General features: G+C 40.9%; 1 protein-coding gene across 1 annotated transcript in view; it reads left to right on the forward strand.

The window, feature by feature from the left end:
• slc49a4 (solute carrier family 49 member 4) overlaps positions 1-15949 on the forward strand; it is a 35578-nt gene extending 19629 nt beyond the window's left edge. The window contains exons 5-9 of the mRNA XM_061792612.1: positions 1399-1507; positions 6472-6539; positions 10757-10884; positions 11657-11839; positions 12814-15949. Coding sequence (XP_061648596.1) covers positions 1399-1507; positions 6472-6539; positions 10757-10884; positions 11657-11839; positions 12814-12929 — 604 coding nt within the window. The 3' untranslated portion in view covers positions 12930-15949. The remainder of the gene's footprint in view (positions 1-1398; positions 1508-6471; positions 6540-10756; positions 10885-11656; positions 11840-12813) is intronic.
• Positions 15950-16315: the final 366 nt, after the last annotated feature.

The following is a 16315-nucleotide window of genomic DNA, read 5'->3' on the forward strand; positions in this document are numbered from 1 at the left end:
TATTGCGGATTCAGTGTATGACAGGTTTGGTTTTTTTAAGGCCAGTGTAGTGTAATGCAGTTTATCACTTGCTCATCCTTGAAAAACGTGATTTCCTTGTGTCATTTTGAGATGATGTCGGGATGCCGACGCGGGCGGGAGAAACCAAAACAACGATGTGTGAAAATGTGCGAGTGTGTATTTGTGAGTATGAGTGAGCGTGTATGTGCATGTGCACAGGCGTGTGCGTATGAGTGAGTGAGTTAATGAATGCGTGTTTGTGTGTGCTCTCGCGTGTGAGACTGTCAGTGTGTGTGTGTCTTTGTGTTTGTGTAATTTGTGTGGTAAACTGACGGGATTTGAGCTCCTCCAGCAGCCTGCAGCTTTCAAACGTGTTGTTGCCCAAAGCCGTTTGCCTCATTCGGGACTTGCTACTGGCTCTCATGTCTTATTTGTCCACTGGCTTCAGAAGGGACGTGATGTGATGTGAGAGCCATGTGTCCGCCACAGCTGTCTCTACACTCGAGTCAAGTTGATTTAAAAGAGAATGTTTTTGTAGTTCTTCCTTTTTAGTTCACGGACTGTTTAAAAGAAACATTTTTAGTTCTTCTTGTTTAGTCCTTGGACGGCAACTGTTGCCTTTAACGCAACACAGAAGCAGAGACGTTTGTGGATCAACTTCAACACCCCCAAATTCCGCATCCTTTCCTAGGGACAAGTTGGGGTTCAGATGAGGGTCAGGATTGAGCATTAAGGTTTGGGCCTAATGCTTGTTTGAAAATTTAGGGTTTGAAATGAGCATTTTAAATCGTAGTTAGTGTTTCGGCGTAGAGTTTCAAGACAGGATTACAGTTTAAAACTGGGGTTAGGGATTAAAAAAATCATGGTTTCAAGACAGACTTAGTGTTTCAAACAAGGCATAAAGCGGTAAGGAAAGGGAAAAAAATGTTTGGGCAAGAATATCTTGTTGGCAAAAGACATTTGCGTCGCATATGAATCCAAAAACCTACACTGAACAAAAAATATAAACACTTTTGTTTTTGCTCCCATTCTTCATGAGCTGGACTCAAACTTTTCTACATACACAAAAGGCCGTTTCCCTCAAACATTGTTCACAAATCTAGCTTTTAAAATCTAGGTTAGGGGTTCAGTCATGATTTAAGGTTTGAAAGTCGGGTTTTAAGCTAGGTTAGTGTTTCAAACATGGTTTAGGTTTTCAAAGTAGGGTTTCAATCTTGATTTCCTTTCACACAGAAGCTGGGAATGTCTGTGTGACCTTCAACACCGTTTGTCCTTCTGTGTGTCTAGTGGTACAAAGAGGCGTTTCGAGCTACCACATGACCTTATGCACAAGGGGCACGCTCAGCACTTGTGAAATGATGATGATGATAATGATGATGATTTTCGTATGTCCCGTAGTAACCTCCGCTTCCTGATGATAGCTCTGGCCTACGCAGTGCCCACAGGAGTGATCGCCGGCTGGGCAGGCGTCCTTGACATGATCCTCACACCGGCCAAAGTCAGCCAGGTACAAGCACGCACAGGCACACGCACGTACACACACGGACATTAACACACGCCTATGCGCACACGCACGCAGATGCATGGATGTGCTCACAAACAAACACACACACACACTCACAACGTTCCAAAGGAAGTAGCGTTTGATTTTGACAGATGGATGTTCGTTTGTGGAATCTGTCTGCTCCCTCCAGACAATGAAATATATTTGAACATCAAAAGTTAAAATCCAAACTACCAAAAAATTGCAACTTCATGAAGTTACAACAATTCTTTTGTTCAATTTTACAATTACAATTCTATTCTGCCAACATTACGGCTTTATGGCTGTAACTGAAGGATTTCTTTCCCTGTAATATTATGTCTTTGTCCTTGTAAAATTACGATTTCATTTTGGTAATTTTACGACTTGATCCTCATAAGTTTTTCCTCCACTCATTTTATGGCTTTATTTTCATAAATTCTGACTTTTTTTTCTATCTAAAAAAAACAACCCAAGGATTTAATTTTTGTAAGATTACAACATTAATAAAAAAATAAAATAAATAAACATCCCCCCCCCCATAAGTTTACAATTTTATTCTTAATAAGAAAATACAATTTCATTTTCGGAACATTATCTACAAGAATGTATGTTTCTGTCCTCAGTTTTCAATTTTGCCACTCCATTTAAAAAAAAAAAAATAATAGTAATAATTAAGATTTTATTTTTATAACATTATGACTTTATCCTCAAATACGTACATTTGCCCCGCCTCCCTCAATAATTTTATGACTTCTCATAAAGTTATGATTTAATTTTTATAACAGTTCCACTTTTATTGTCATAAATGTATGTATTTTAAAATTGTGTTCTTTTTTCCCTGTAAAAAATGTGACTTTATTCTTGGAAAATAATTTTTTTTTGTCATCCAAAAAAAAAAATATCTAAAACAAATGTCAGTTCACTTCATTGTTCCAAAAACTAACTAGTTCAGTTCATAGTTCATAATTCAAAACTTTGAACTACGTGCACCGGTCCAAAAAGGAACGAGTTCATAGTTGTTTTTTTCAATATGTTGCTGACGGGCTATTACCCTCTAAATACTGGCATTTCATTTCCCTATTGTTGCCAACCATTCAGGCCACACTAGTAGCCAGCTGCAGCTTTCACCCTACAATCTCAAAAACATGAGGAAAAACTTGTTGCTTGAATGGTCTTATTTTTAAATGGGCAATTAAAACAAAAACAGGACTTTTTTCCTTAATGTGAAAATCAAAACACAGTATGACAGGAACGATGGTGAAAGGACATTGATAACTTTGGATTCCTCACAGCTCTGGCTGACTATATTACCATAACAATTAATCTACTCTTCCATCCATCCATCCATTTTCCGTGCCATTTAGTCTCACTAGGGTCGCGAGCGTGCTGGAGCCTATCCCAGCTGACACTGGGTGAGAGGGTGGGTATACCCTGAACTGGTTGCCAGCCAATTGCAGGTCACACATAGACAAACGGTTTTAATTGAATTAAATTTAGAGTCTTCAATTAACCTACCATGCATGTTTTTGGGATGTGGGAGGAAACCGGAGTACCTGGGGAAAACCCACGGAGGCACAGGGAGAACATGCAAACCGGGCCGGGTCCTCAGAACTGTGAGGCTGCCCTTACTCTTATATTACAAAACAAAATAAATGTGATATTATCACAGTGTGATTGTGATGACGATGCTCAAACAAAATGTCGTGCAGCCCTAGTTCATGCAAGACCGCCTAGTTAGGACAGACTAGCCTGAGTTGGTATGGAAAACCCACCTGTTTATGCTTCGAGTTTGGCGTACACCCTGAAACTACCTTTTTTCCAAATCATTTTAGAATTTTAGACTTTTTTCCCAAAATGCATGCAGACACACACACACGCACACACACACACACACACTCTGTACATTACTACACCCCATAGCATACATGTTTTGGTTTTAATGGGGAAAAAAAAGTAATGATGGCTCCATGCCTCAGGCTTTTTGTCACATTATTCGGGCACTGGTCATCATTCGCAACTTTTCCGTCTTGGCGGCCCGTCGGAGAACAATTTGCGAGCCTAGTGTGTCTCCTCTTCTGTGCGTGTGTGCGTGCGTGTGCATGACAATGAGGCAACACAAACTGCCTTTTCCGCTCCATTTGCCGCACTTGGAAGTTTCGCTAGCTTTCCTGCGCGTGAGCGGCCTATCGGCGTGAAAGAGCTGGCAAGATAATTTATTTTCTTCAACATTGCATCTTTAAACTGGAACGATTTCCCCACCACGAATGATTTATTTCTGTTTGGTTACAAGCTGCCCTCGTGGGGTTGAGTTATTGAAGTTTTACATTTATGGCGAAATATCAAACTTCACTGCTGCGCGCCGCCCGTTTTTCACACCTGGATTTGGGGATCCTCTGGCATTCCTCCTTGCAGATCCTCTCCAGCTCTGTCAGGTTGGATGGTGACCGTTGGTGGACATCCATTTTCAGGTCTCTCCAGAGATGCTCAATTGGCTTTAAGTCAGGGCTCTGGCTGGGCCATTCAAGAACAGTCACAGAGTTGTTCTGAAGCCACTCATTCGGTATTTCAGCTGTGTGTGTAGGCCAAATTTGGCCCACAATGTAATTATATTTGGCCCGCAAGACCATATTAAATGTGTATTAGAGCTGGCCTGCCAGTATATAGCACATGCGCCACTAATGCACATGCACATCCCAGAATGCTTCGCTCGTGTGTTGGCTCGTCAGTCTAGACCGGCGAGCGCCCCTTCCCTTTCTGTTGCAGTCATTAGCAACTATGCTACCAGTCTCCTTGAGCAAATTTACACTTCCCCTTCCCAAAAATGGCCAAACAAAAGATGGAAAACGGTTAACTTCCAAGATAGGTGGGAGGCAGATTGGTCTGTTCACTAAAGTAAAACATGGCTGTAACAAAGAATATAAAATAATTGAATTCATATTTTTGTTAATGCCCTTTATCAACTGCTAGGCAGGGACTGTTAATAGTTTGAAGTTTGGATATTTATTGAAGGACATTCTTATTTTTTGGGTTGTTTTGTTGTTGGGCTTTGAATAAAGATTTACATAAAAAAAAAGAGGCAGTTGGAGATAGAAAAATCAAAGATAGAGAGACAGAAGAACTCATGTTATCTATAAACAACAAACAAATACCACTGATTTATTTTATCGCAAATTTGATTTCCCATGTTTATAATATTTAAGTGTGTTTCTTCCAGATTCAGTGTTTAAGCAAACTTTCAGTTTGTTGTCATATGATAAACTTTAACACTACATTTCTGCAGAAAAGGCAAACATGGACATCGCAGTAATTTTTCAGAAAATAGGGAAACATTTTGATCATTGTTTCCCAAAGAAAAAGCAGATGTTTGTAAATGTCTTATTTTCATTAAACACAAAGATAATCGGTCTGCTTTCATGGAGGACTACAGGAATCTGAGAATATTTACTGTTGAAATGCTGAAATCATTCGGACAAATTGAAGTTAAACAGGGTCTCTAAACGATTATTTGATTATTAAAATAGTTGTTCATTCATTTGATGATCGCTAAGTTGTCGACTAATCGATTAATTGTAAGAGCGCTAATATCAACTTGAACAATGCTGATTTTGGTCAACTCAAGCAAGGTGGAATTTTTTGGGGATTTCCTGAAAAGTATTGATTTTGGGGATGTGAGGATTCTGCCTGTCAGCGAATATATACGGCATGTATTGTTTAAAATTTGGTACCAATCGGACAAATTCTCACTTAAGACTTTGTTCAAAGGACCCCTGAAAATAGGAAATATTACCCTAAAATGGCTGCTTTAAACTAAAATTGCACAATTTCTATGTCTTTTCAATCAGGTCTTCTTGAGACCTTTTTTGTAGGTCAACTCATGATAGCTACTGCTACCAAATATAGTCTTGCTAACTGAGACTGGCTTTGGGATCTGCTAACAAATAGGAAGCACGCCTGTGCAATTTTGGTGCATTTTAGAGTGTAGTAATGCCCTTACAACGTCCATTTGTTTGCCCTTAGAATAACAGTGTCAAGGAAGTCAAGTGCCTATCCCTGGTTTCCAGCATTCGCTGACATTCTCTACTTGAAAATGTTTTCCCAACCATCAATTTTATTGCCGCTTCCCGGAGCGAGGCGCAGACAGATCCCTGTCGTGGTGCGGTTCATATTGAATGCGGTAGCCTTGAGCGCCTCTTGGATGTAATTACCTCGACAAGCTGCAGCAAATGTGTGCCACACATTGCGCCTCACATCAAACAGCTCGTACCCCGACACTGTTAACCATGACTGCAGCCTTCAAAGCAACTCCTGCCGCTACAATCAGGTAGGGACTCCCCCTCCCCCCCGCGCACGCACGCACACACACACACACGCACACAAAACACTTGTTATTATGCTCCAACGTGAACCCACCAAGCTTCCCCGTGCTGGGAGTTAACTTTTTGCAAGCTGAGAGCGGAGCGGCTGGAACTGGGGGAGTAAAAGTTATCTAACGTTTGGACCTCTCTGGGTGCACTTGACACGTTTCTCTCGTGTTTGTGTGACTTGATCCCAAGTGGATATGTTGAATGTGATATTCGATTGTGTGTGAAATGTTGCTTGGGACGAATGTAATTACTGTTTGGCATTTTCGTGGTTAGTCTCGCAGGATATATTTCATAAACTCAGTATTGATGTAGATTGTGATGACAGGAGTCCCTGAAATCATAATTGCTCATTGTTTGATGCAATCCCCTGTAGTAAACAACGTACCATTTTTTGTCCGTCTGCCCATGGTAGACATATCCACCAAATTTCATGTTCCCAAGTGAAAACTGGCATTCAAGGGCTGAATAAAAACAACAACAAAAAAGCCAAGCTTGCTGTTTTATGGCAAGTCATCAATGTCCCATTTGAATGAATGGTTCTCAAATAAGTGGTGTTTGTCTTCATTTTGTCCTTCCTCACAGGTGGATGCAGGCTGGATTGGCTTCTGGTCCACGGTGGGTGGCTGCGTCTTTGGGGTGGCCATGGCCAGGTAAGCCACCGTAACAATCCTGGCATTTTGTCCTACCTTTGCTGACAAAAGAAATTACGCATAAAGACATTAAAAGGCTTACAGGTCCCACATTTTGGCCATTTAGGCCTCCATAGAGTGACTCTATATTGGAATATTGGATTTAGTATAAAATGGTCAAATTCATCTAAAAAAAACACCTTGGTTTTGTCATACGAGTGTCCAGAAAAGGCCCCTCTGACAGCTACTTCTGTTTGACCCAGATTTGTATCCGCCTTGTCCATATTTGGCTAAGACCTCCCCCCCTTTCCTCTGATTGGTTGCCTCAGTGTAAAAACCCAACCCTCACTACTTGTGAGCGCACACGTGTTTGTTATGTTGACACCGCGGGCTCCGGAGCAGAGAGGAAGGCGGAGATATTCGCTAGTGACATAGATAAACCCGAGAAATTTGAATGACCTGTTTTCAAGCCTATCAGCAGAAAAACATCTGGGACTTAATTCATATTTCACATGTTTACTGAGGCACCATTGAGCCAATATAACATCCCAAATACTCGAAAAAGTTGATGTGGTAAAATATAGGACCTAGAAAGAGCCTTGCCTAATGGGCCATTTTCTTTGTAAGAGAATGTAATTAATAATAATAATAATTCCCATGTATACAGCTCTGGTTTAGTCTGTTGTGAGTTGAATTGATGATTGGAGTTAATGGAGATGTACCAGAAGAGGCTGCATGCATGGTGAAGCAGCATGTGGTTCATTGCCCATTCTTTCAAAACTTAACCCTGGCTTGAAACCCTACTTTGGAACCCTAACCCTGTCTTGAAACCATACTTTGAAACCCTAACCCTAGCTCAAACCCCTACTTTAAAACCCTAGCCCTGTCTTGAAACCCTACTCTAAAACTCTTACCTAGGCTTTAAATCCTTCTTTGAAATCTTTAACCTGGCTTAAAACCCAAACCCTAGCAGGAACCCCAATTTTGGAACTCTAACCCTGGCTTGCAACCCGAATTTGAAACTGCCACCATAGTTTAAACTCAAATTAAACAAATTTGTAAACAACCAAAGCTGCACACAAAGTGATGTACATGATGCAAAAATCAAACCTATAAAATCAGTTAAACATAGGACAATTAAAACAATAAATGAATTGAAAAATACAATAAAACAATAAAAACACTAAAACAGTACAGTCTCATGCTGAGTTGGCGCCAAAGAATAAAATGGGTTTTAAGACCAGTATTTAAAATGGACAGTGAAAGGGCTTCCCTAATATTCAGAGGGCGATCATTCCAAATAGGAGGGGACTGGCAGTGGAAAAAGCTCTACCCCCTCCATTTAGTCCTCAGTACCTCCAGGAGCATCTGGGCAGCTGACCCGAGGCACCGGTCAGGAGTGGAGGGGAGGAGCAGCTCAGAGAGGTAATGTGGGACGAGACCATTTAAAGGTTTAAAAACAAACAGGAGACCGATGAATGTAGGCCAGAATTGGAGTTATGTGCTCCCACCTACATGTTCCAGTTAAGAGGTGAGCAGCAGCATTTTGAGCCAATAGGAGACGTTTGAGGGTGTACTGGCTGACTCCAAAATAATGTGCCTCATAGTAATCCAGGTGAAATGTAATAAAGGCATGAAATACTTGTTCAAAGTGCTGATGTGAAAGAAGAGGCTTTACTTCAGCCACCTGCCTAAGATGAAAAATGCTGGACTTGACAACAGCACCAATTTACCAATCCAATTTAAAATCACTGTCCAGTTTAAGGGGTATCAAAGAGCCCAAGTCAACAGGGTTGTTTACAAGCACCAAAACTGCCCTTTTCTTTTCATTAAAAGTAAAAAGGTTCACTGCCAATCCAGGCTTTAATGTCTTCAAGCCACAACAAAGTGGCTTAATGGAGAATGCATCCTCTTTGTTCAGTGGAATATAAACCTGTCTGTCATCCGCATAGCAATTAAAACAAATCCCATGCTCTCTCAGGATGGAACCCAGCCAGGGCCAGCAAATACAGAAAAAAACAGCAGGGGCCCTAAAATTGAACCCTGTGAAACCCCATAAGACAGTGAGTGGGGCCGAGTGGGATTCAGAGCCACTACGGCTTACACACAGAGTTCTGCCTGCCAGATAAGATCTAAACCACTTGAGCGCTACCACTAATGCCCACCAGATGCTGCAGATGAGCCAACAGAAATACTGTGGTCTACTATCACACGCTGCAGTTAAGGTCCAGCAGAACAAGACATACATAGTCACCAGAGTCATTAGCCTGAAGGATGTCATTAAAATGTCTTTAAAAAAAACAAACTTTACCTCAGTTTGAAGCCTTACTTTCTAACCCTTGTTTGAAACCCTAACCCAGGTTTGAAACTCTTAACAAAAGTGACTAATTTATGCAGTGGTAGTGACAATTGTTGTTGACATCACCTCTAAGATGGATCTTCTTCTTGTTGTATGAGCTGTGCTCAGTGCTGTCAAATGAACTGCACTCAGGAGGACAGTGAGAGCTTCAAACGGAGTCCGCCTCCATCAGTTAGCTGTAAGCTGCTTATGGATTTGGGGGATTTTTGGCTATTGATATGCGCTCTGATCCTCTCAGCAAAGAAATCAGGATTTAAATTGAAGCCCAAGTTAAAAAGCTCTCTGGTGATGCTCGTGTTGTTGGGAAGCCAATCGGAGGCTTCGACCACTCAGGCCAGCATTTACACCAAAACTTTCAGGAACCTTTATTTCTTATTACTTTTACTTCTTGGTACTGCAGTTCTTGCAAGCCCAAATGTTCTGGGACCTTTCAAAAGGCCTTTCAAAAGAGTAGATTCCTCATTTGACCCCTGACAAATTGTCTGTCCACTTAGAATTCCAGGAACTTTTATTAATAGGTATATTAATTGCCTGTCCGAGAGGTTAGTTGACCCCTCAAAAGTACTACTACTCCCAATAAATTGTCTATTTGCTAAAATTTCTTGGTCATTTTAGTTCTTTGGTATTGAATTTTTACTTCCGGTAGTCTAATTACGGATAGAGTTGCAGTGCCCATCCCAAAGTTTCCTGGACCTCTTGAAAATGTTACCCCAATGACGAGGGTCTTCCTTTGGCCCCCAATACATTGTCAATCTTAAATTCCAGGAATTTATAGTTGCACGAATTAAAAGCTTCCAATCCGATATGTTCAGAGCTGCAGAGGTTCCGAGACCTCTCCAAAGAGCTACCACATGCTAACCTTGCGGGGTCCTTTTTTGGCCCCAAATAATTTGTTTGTTTATCTATCTATCTAGCTATCTAATCTAATCTAATCTAATCTAATCTAATCTAATCAAATCAAATCAAATCAAATCTAATCTAATCTAATCTATATTTCTTTGACTTGAGATATGAGTCCCGTATGGTGGCAGTCAACTCAACTCACCCAACAATCAGCAACAGTTAGGAAGACAGGGAACAATTAAAGATAGAGGCTTCAAGCTGTTTAATGCCACTCCCACTTAAAATTTACAGTCAAACTCAACAAAACAGAGAATTACACCTTGTCTTTTTTTTTTTTAAAACAACCCCATTAACTTTGTGTTATAAAAGTCATCTTATCTTAATGCTAACAAACAATACAAAAATCCTTACACCGGCTAACGAATAGCATCAGTCTTGCGGTGTCATAACACAAATAGCGGAACATTCTCTATCCTCTGCTTGGAACGACAAATATTTGCAGCTTTGGCCGGCTCTATGTACTGTATATCTATCTGTATGCCTGTATTAAGCTGCCCATAGGTGGCCAAGGCATGCAGACCAGAAGGAGCAGGTTGAAAGCTCAATTCAGTACTAGTTGGAGACCATATCCCTGACTTGAAAACATACTTTGAAACCTAAATTGCAACCTTTAGCCTGGCTTGTAACCATAGCCTCTTGTTAATTCAGTAAAAAAAAAAACAAGAAGTCCATTGCTAAGAAACCCCAAAGTTTTGAAGGCTCGTGTACATATTTCAAAAGTTTCTTTCTGTTATTTCTGTGGAAGTTGATGCCTGGGACCAAACTTGCAGCTTGTTTGGTGTCAGGAGAAATAAAGGAAAGCCCAAAAGGTGAACAAACAAACCGAGCAGTTTTGAAGAATGTCATTTGTGAAGGGGGAAGAAATCAATTTAAATTGGATTTTTGTGAAGAAAAAAAAAAACAATTCAGAGATTTTATTTTGAGGCCATATCGCAAGCACACACATGTATGAACTGCTTCCTTGCATCCTTTGTAGGTTTGCAGACTCCATCCGGGGGATGCTGAAGCTGATCCTGGTGCTGATGCTGGCCGGAGCCTCGCTGTCCTCCACCTGGTTCACGCTCACCTGCCTCACTCGCCTCACGCACCTGCCCTCCAACGCGGGTACGCTCGCATTAAGAGACCAGTCAAACCGCACTTGAGCACCAAAAGTTTGAAACCTTTTAGGAATAGTCCCGTTCTCCAAGACTATTACTATTATTTAATTTACTGTAGAAAACTTGAGGGAGCTATTTATTTGTTGACATTTTGATTTCACTTTATAAGACATGCTGCTGAGCCTCCATTTTTTGTTACAATTTACAAAAACAAAGATGTCGATTGTCTAAGATAAAAAAAACAAACCAAAAAAAACAACTTTAACAGGTTGTAAATCTGAAAAGCTGTTTCATAAATATATGGGTCATTTTCAAATAATTTGATCAGTAACAGTAAAGACATAGCCCACTGAATTTCCTTTTGAAAATCAATCAATTTGTCTGATATGACAATTCGAATGATTGATTGTTATTGTTTTCCATCAAACGGTCATAATTAGTTTCAAGAAAAAAATATTCTAAAGTAAACGTTGTTGCAATACACCGGAGGGATTCTGTCAGCTAATGTGCTAGGATGAGGCAGCCATTTTGCATTTGCGCAATAGCAGTCAGCAAAATCAAATGGTGTTATCTCTGCGCTATGAATACATGTGTATGAATTTGTGAACATGTTGGAAGTATTACATGCCTTTACCGTTATTACGATAGTATAAAGAGAAGAATGTCATTGGGCAATGTTGTCATGTCATCCAATTAGTATCATGTGAACGAGCGCATGTTAGCGCTCATCATACGTAATGTTTTTTTTTTCCTTTTCCCCCTCGCCCGGCCACTGGCAGCCATCTTGTACACGTCGTGTATCCTGGTGGGCATCTTCATCAACAGCAGCGTGCCCATCTTCTTCGAGCTCTTCATCGAGACGGTCTACCCGGTCCCTGAAGGCATCACGTGCGGCGTGGTCACCTTCCTGGGCAACCTGGTCACCGGCCTGCTCCTCTTCTTCCTCACCTTCTACTGTACTGGTACGTCGACGCTGGCGGCGGTCTCGCGCGTGTGCTACAACACCAACATGCACAACCACGTCCACCATTTAGTTACCTACCTACCGACGCACCTCCCAATGTTACCTAGCAACCTACCTGTCTTCCATCCATCACCTGCCGACTTACCTACCAACCTTATCTTCCCTTCCTTCCCGACCTCACTACCAGATGAGCGGGATGCTTGTATTAAAAAATCCTCGTGGCGACAACGGAGCGCTCTTCATTTTGGCAGCAATCAACCTGGACCCCGAACCCCCCTCAGTGGCCGTCTTAACGCCGCCGCCGTCACGCTCGGCCTCTCCGCTCAGTCATGTGACCGGAACCTCCGGCGAACCCCGTCGCCCTTTTAGTCCTCCTCGTTTAGCCGCGCGTGTCGGCGCGAATACAAAGCAGCGCGGAGGCGGCTGAGGCTTCCGAATGTCTCACCCGCACACGAGAGCAATTCAACACGAGGGAATAATTGCAGCACTTCCTCAGTAAATTATTTTCCATATTTCTTCTTTTTTTTTGACAGTTTTTAGCAGGCGTCAATGAAGTGAGCGACGTGCAGCCGCCTGTTCAAAGATCCTCTGCGACTGAGCGAGCTCACTCGCTCTTTTTTTTTTTTTCTTCTTTCTTTCTTCCCCTTCCTCGAAAAACATTCGGAGGGAAGCGTCAATCATTTGGGTTGATATTTATTTCTGTGTGTGTCATAACCACGTCACGTAAGCGAAGGTCACATTAACATAAATGCACCCACCACGTCAAATACTGAACTAGTAGATGACGGAGATGAGCGGGCCTACCGAACATCTGACCTTACTTCTTACTCATCGACTGACCAACCTAACCTACAGCACAAAGCTCGATCTGTAGGGTAAGCTACCGACAGACCTGTTGACCAACCTACCAACCAACCTAGCAACCAGCTTGAGTTTGCCATGACTGTTGCTGTTTTGTGTGTTTGTGGGCAGATTTGTCATGGCTGAACTGGTGTCTGACGGGCTCGTGCGTCTTCAGCCTGGTGCTCATCCTGTTCTTCCGGGAGTCGTACGACCGCCTCTACCTGGACGTGTTCGTCTCCGTCTAACCGCACGCACGCGACGTGGACACAAGACCGCGAGACCTGCCGTTGCACAGAACTGGGCAGGCGGAGAAAAGAAAAGGGGTTTTTAGCAGTTTTTTTGTTTGTTTGCGTGACGTGCCAGAGAGGAATCTTTAACTCAACGTTTACTGTGTTTCTTGTTTCTGGGCGGCCATTTTATTTTGGAAACCTTGATCTCTTCCAAAATGGACGCCGCCACTGAGCTGTCTGACGACAAGCCGGCAGCCGAACGAGAGTCACTTTTTATTATTAATATTGTTATTATTTTGGGTTGTTATGGGTGTATTATGTTTCAACATGAAGGTGCAGAACTCTGGGATTGGTCGCTTGTCCTAGCGGACCTTTTAAAGGTGATTTGCGTCACTCACGTTTGTTGTGCTTTTAAGATAACAATGCTATTTGTGTGTGTCTGTGTGGCGGCTAAGTTGAGAGCGCTTTCATTGTGTAGCCTCCAAGCAAGGGGGATAAAAGGGAAAAATCGTTCAACCTGACCTACCCACATCCCTTATTTAATTGCCTAACTACCTACCTTATTTACAGTACATATCTACCTTAGCTCGTCAACCTTCTGCCTTATCTCCTTGACCTTCCTACCTCCTCACATCACCTAACCCTCCATACCTACTAACCGATTGGTCCTACCCCCCCTACCTAACCTACTTGTCTATCGACCTTACTACCAACCATATCTACTTTAATTACCTACCTTATTTACCCAGCTTACCTACCAACTGACATACTTTACCACACTTACTTACTGTACCTACCTTATTTACACAAGGCTCATGCCACATGTAACCGAGGTTACCAACCTTACCTTACCTCCTTTACCTACCAACCTTCCTGAGCTTTTCATCACTTTCCATCCATGTTGTGTTTATGATGTCATTTTGACGCAAACGTGCAGTTGTCCCTGATTGGTCACCAAACTTAACGGGCCTGTCTCAAGGCCTTTTAAAGGCTATTAACGTCACTTTTGTTATGGTTTTAAGCTAACAAAGCCTTTTTTATTTTTTATATAAACGGTTTGTTTCGGCGACTCAACGGGACGCTTTCATTGTGTAGCCTCCAAGTGAGTGGGAGAAAATAATTGTTTTAAAGGACTCTAAGGATGTTTGTTTGTTTGTTTGTTTGTTTACACAAAGCGTGGGAATGGGAAGGTTGTTTGTTCATCTTGTACCGAAACGTTCCCCCTTTGCTGTCTTTGTACTGTCATGTCGTCGACTTCTCCTGGTGGCCTTTGCCTTGTAAATGTCTTCAGCGCTCCATGTGGGAAAATTCTCCAGCACCTTATTATTAAAAATGTTTTATGAATAACAAGGCTCTTAATGATTGACTTGACCAGGACATAATGTGATTGGTCTTGAGATGAAACACTTCAGGTAAGTGATGGTTAGAATACAAACAAAACTCTAAGACAGGAAATGAAAGTTCTGAATAAAATTCAACATAGGGTAAATACGAGTTAAAGGTTTAGGACTTTATTCTTGGAACTACTATTCTGTTAATGTCACAACTTTATTCGTGCGACTTTATGGCTTTCTTATTGTTATATTACTTTTATTCTGGGAATTATTATTATTATTTTTTATTACAACTGACTTTTTTGCTCTGTTTAACAGCTTTTCACGTAACATTATGACATTTTGTGAAAACATTACCACTTTTTTCTTGTAACATTCCATCTTGGACTCTCATCATGACTCTTGTAACGTTACAACTTTATGGTTGTTAAATTATGGCTTTATTCTTGTAACATTATTACTGTTCTTTTTCCTCATGAGAATACAAAATTATTCTCGTAATGTCATATCATTCTTATAACATGGTGACTTTTGGGGGAGGGGGGGGGGTATGACTTTATGCTTGTAATGTGATTTTCTTCCCATATCTTGATTTTATTATCATGTTACATTTCTGTTGTTAAATTATGGCTTTATTCTTGTAATACTACAACTTTTTTGTTACATTGTAACTTAATTCACTTAACTTTCCAACTATTCTTAACATTGACTATTTTCCTAACTGATTTTCTTTCCCTCTTGTACAGCGCGTATGTGTGTATATAATATATATGACTATATTCTTAGAAAAGTACAACCATTCGAGTAGTATTCCAACTTTTTTGTAACTACAACTTTTCAGAAAAATGTGACTTCAATCTTGTAACATCTTACAACTTTTTTCTTGTTAAATTATGATTGGAATTCTCATAACATTACAACAGTTTTCATAAGTATATCCCTAACTTTACGACTTTCTCCCTGTTGGATAGTTTTTTTTTTTTTAAGTGCTTCATCAATAAATTAGAATTTGCTAACATTACGAGTATTCGAATAATATTGCAACTTATTGTAACTTTATGACTGTTCTTGGAATTCTGTCACTACTTTTTCAGAAAAAATGTAATTCTTGTAATATTCTTTTATCGCTGAAACATTTTGGGGGGACTTTTGTTGTAAATTAAGACTCGATTCTGATGACAGAATGAGCACTCAAGTAATATCAGGAATATTTCGTAACTAGAGACTCAGGGTGCTTTTGGAAATTCAATCTGAGGCGCTAACTCCACTCCACCGTGCGAGTGTTCCGAGAGGCAGACGGGCGAGCTCCCTTTCTGAATGCAGAAACATGAATGGTGGATGAGGTCGTTCGAATCCCCCGTGCCCCCCTGCCAGAGAGCGCGGCGCTCTGAATCACTGAACGGTCCGAATTGTAGCAGAGTGCATTTCTGAACGCGACTTCAATCTCATAACATGACTTTTTTTTGTTTTTTGTTTTGTTAAAACTATGACGATTCTCATAGCGTTGCGACTTTATTTTTCACATCTTTCTTTTCGGACATCTTCAATGGCTTTTGTTTGGTTTTTAAAGTGCTTCATAGCTAAATTGGAATTTGCTAAGATTACGACTATTTCTTTTTGTAACTATTCTTGGGATATTGCCACTATTTTCGGGGAAAAAAATCTTTTTGTTATATTTTCACAATAAAAAATGTGACTATAGTTGTTGATTATTCTAATAACAGTGCAACCATTCGAGTGATTTTACAACTTTTTCGCAACTTTATGAACAGAAAAATGCGACTGCAGTTGAACGCAACGTTAAGACTCGTAGGCGATCGCTGAAAACGTTTAAAATTAGACTGGTAACATTCTAACCGTCTGTTGTGATGTGAGAGTCGTTCATCAATAAGTTGTTAAAAATGCAGAGAAATATGTATTGATATAAAAAGTGGCGTTGGTGGATGCAGTGTTGACGTTCGGGTGTTGAGTGGATTGGATGTAATCAGAATCCATTACCGTGAGTGCGCTCAGCCGTAAAAAAATTACTTTCATCTCCTTCAAGAAACATAAAAAAACCCATCAGGA

Source organism: Phyllopteryx taeniolatus, chromosome 12 (assembly GCF_024500385.1).
Source record: "Phyllopteryx taeniolatus isolate TA_2022b chromosome 12, UOR_Ptae_1.2, whole genome shotgun sequence".
Classification (NCBI taxonomy): Eukaryota; Metazoa; Chordata; class Actinopteri; order Syngnathiformes; family Syngnathidae; genus Phyllopteryx; species Phyllopteryx taeniolatus.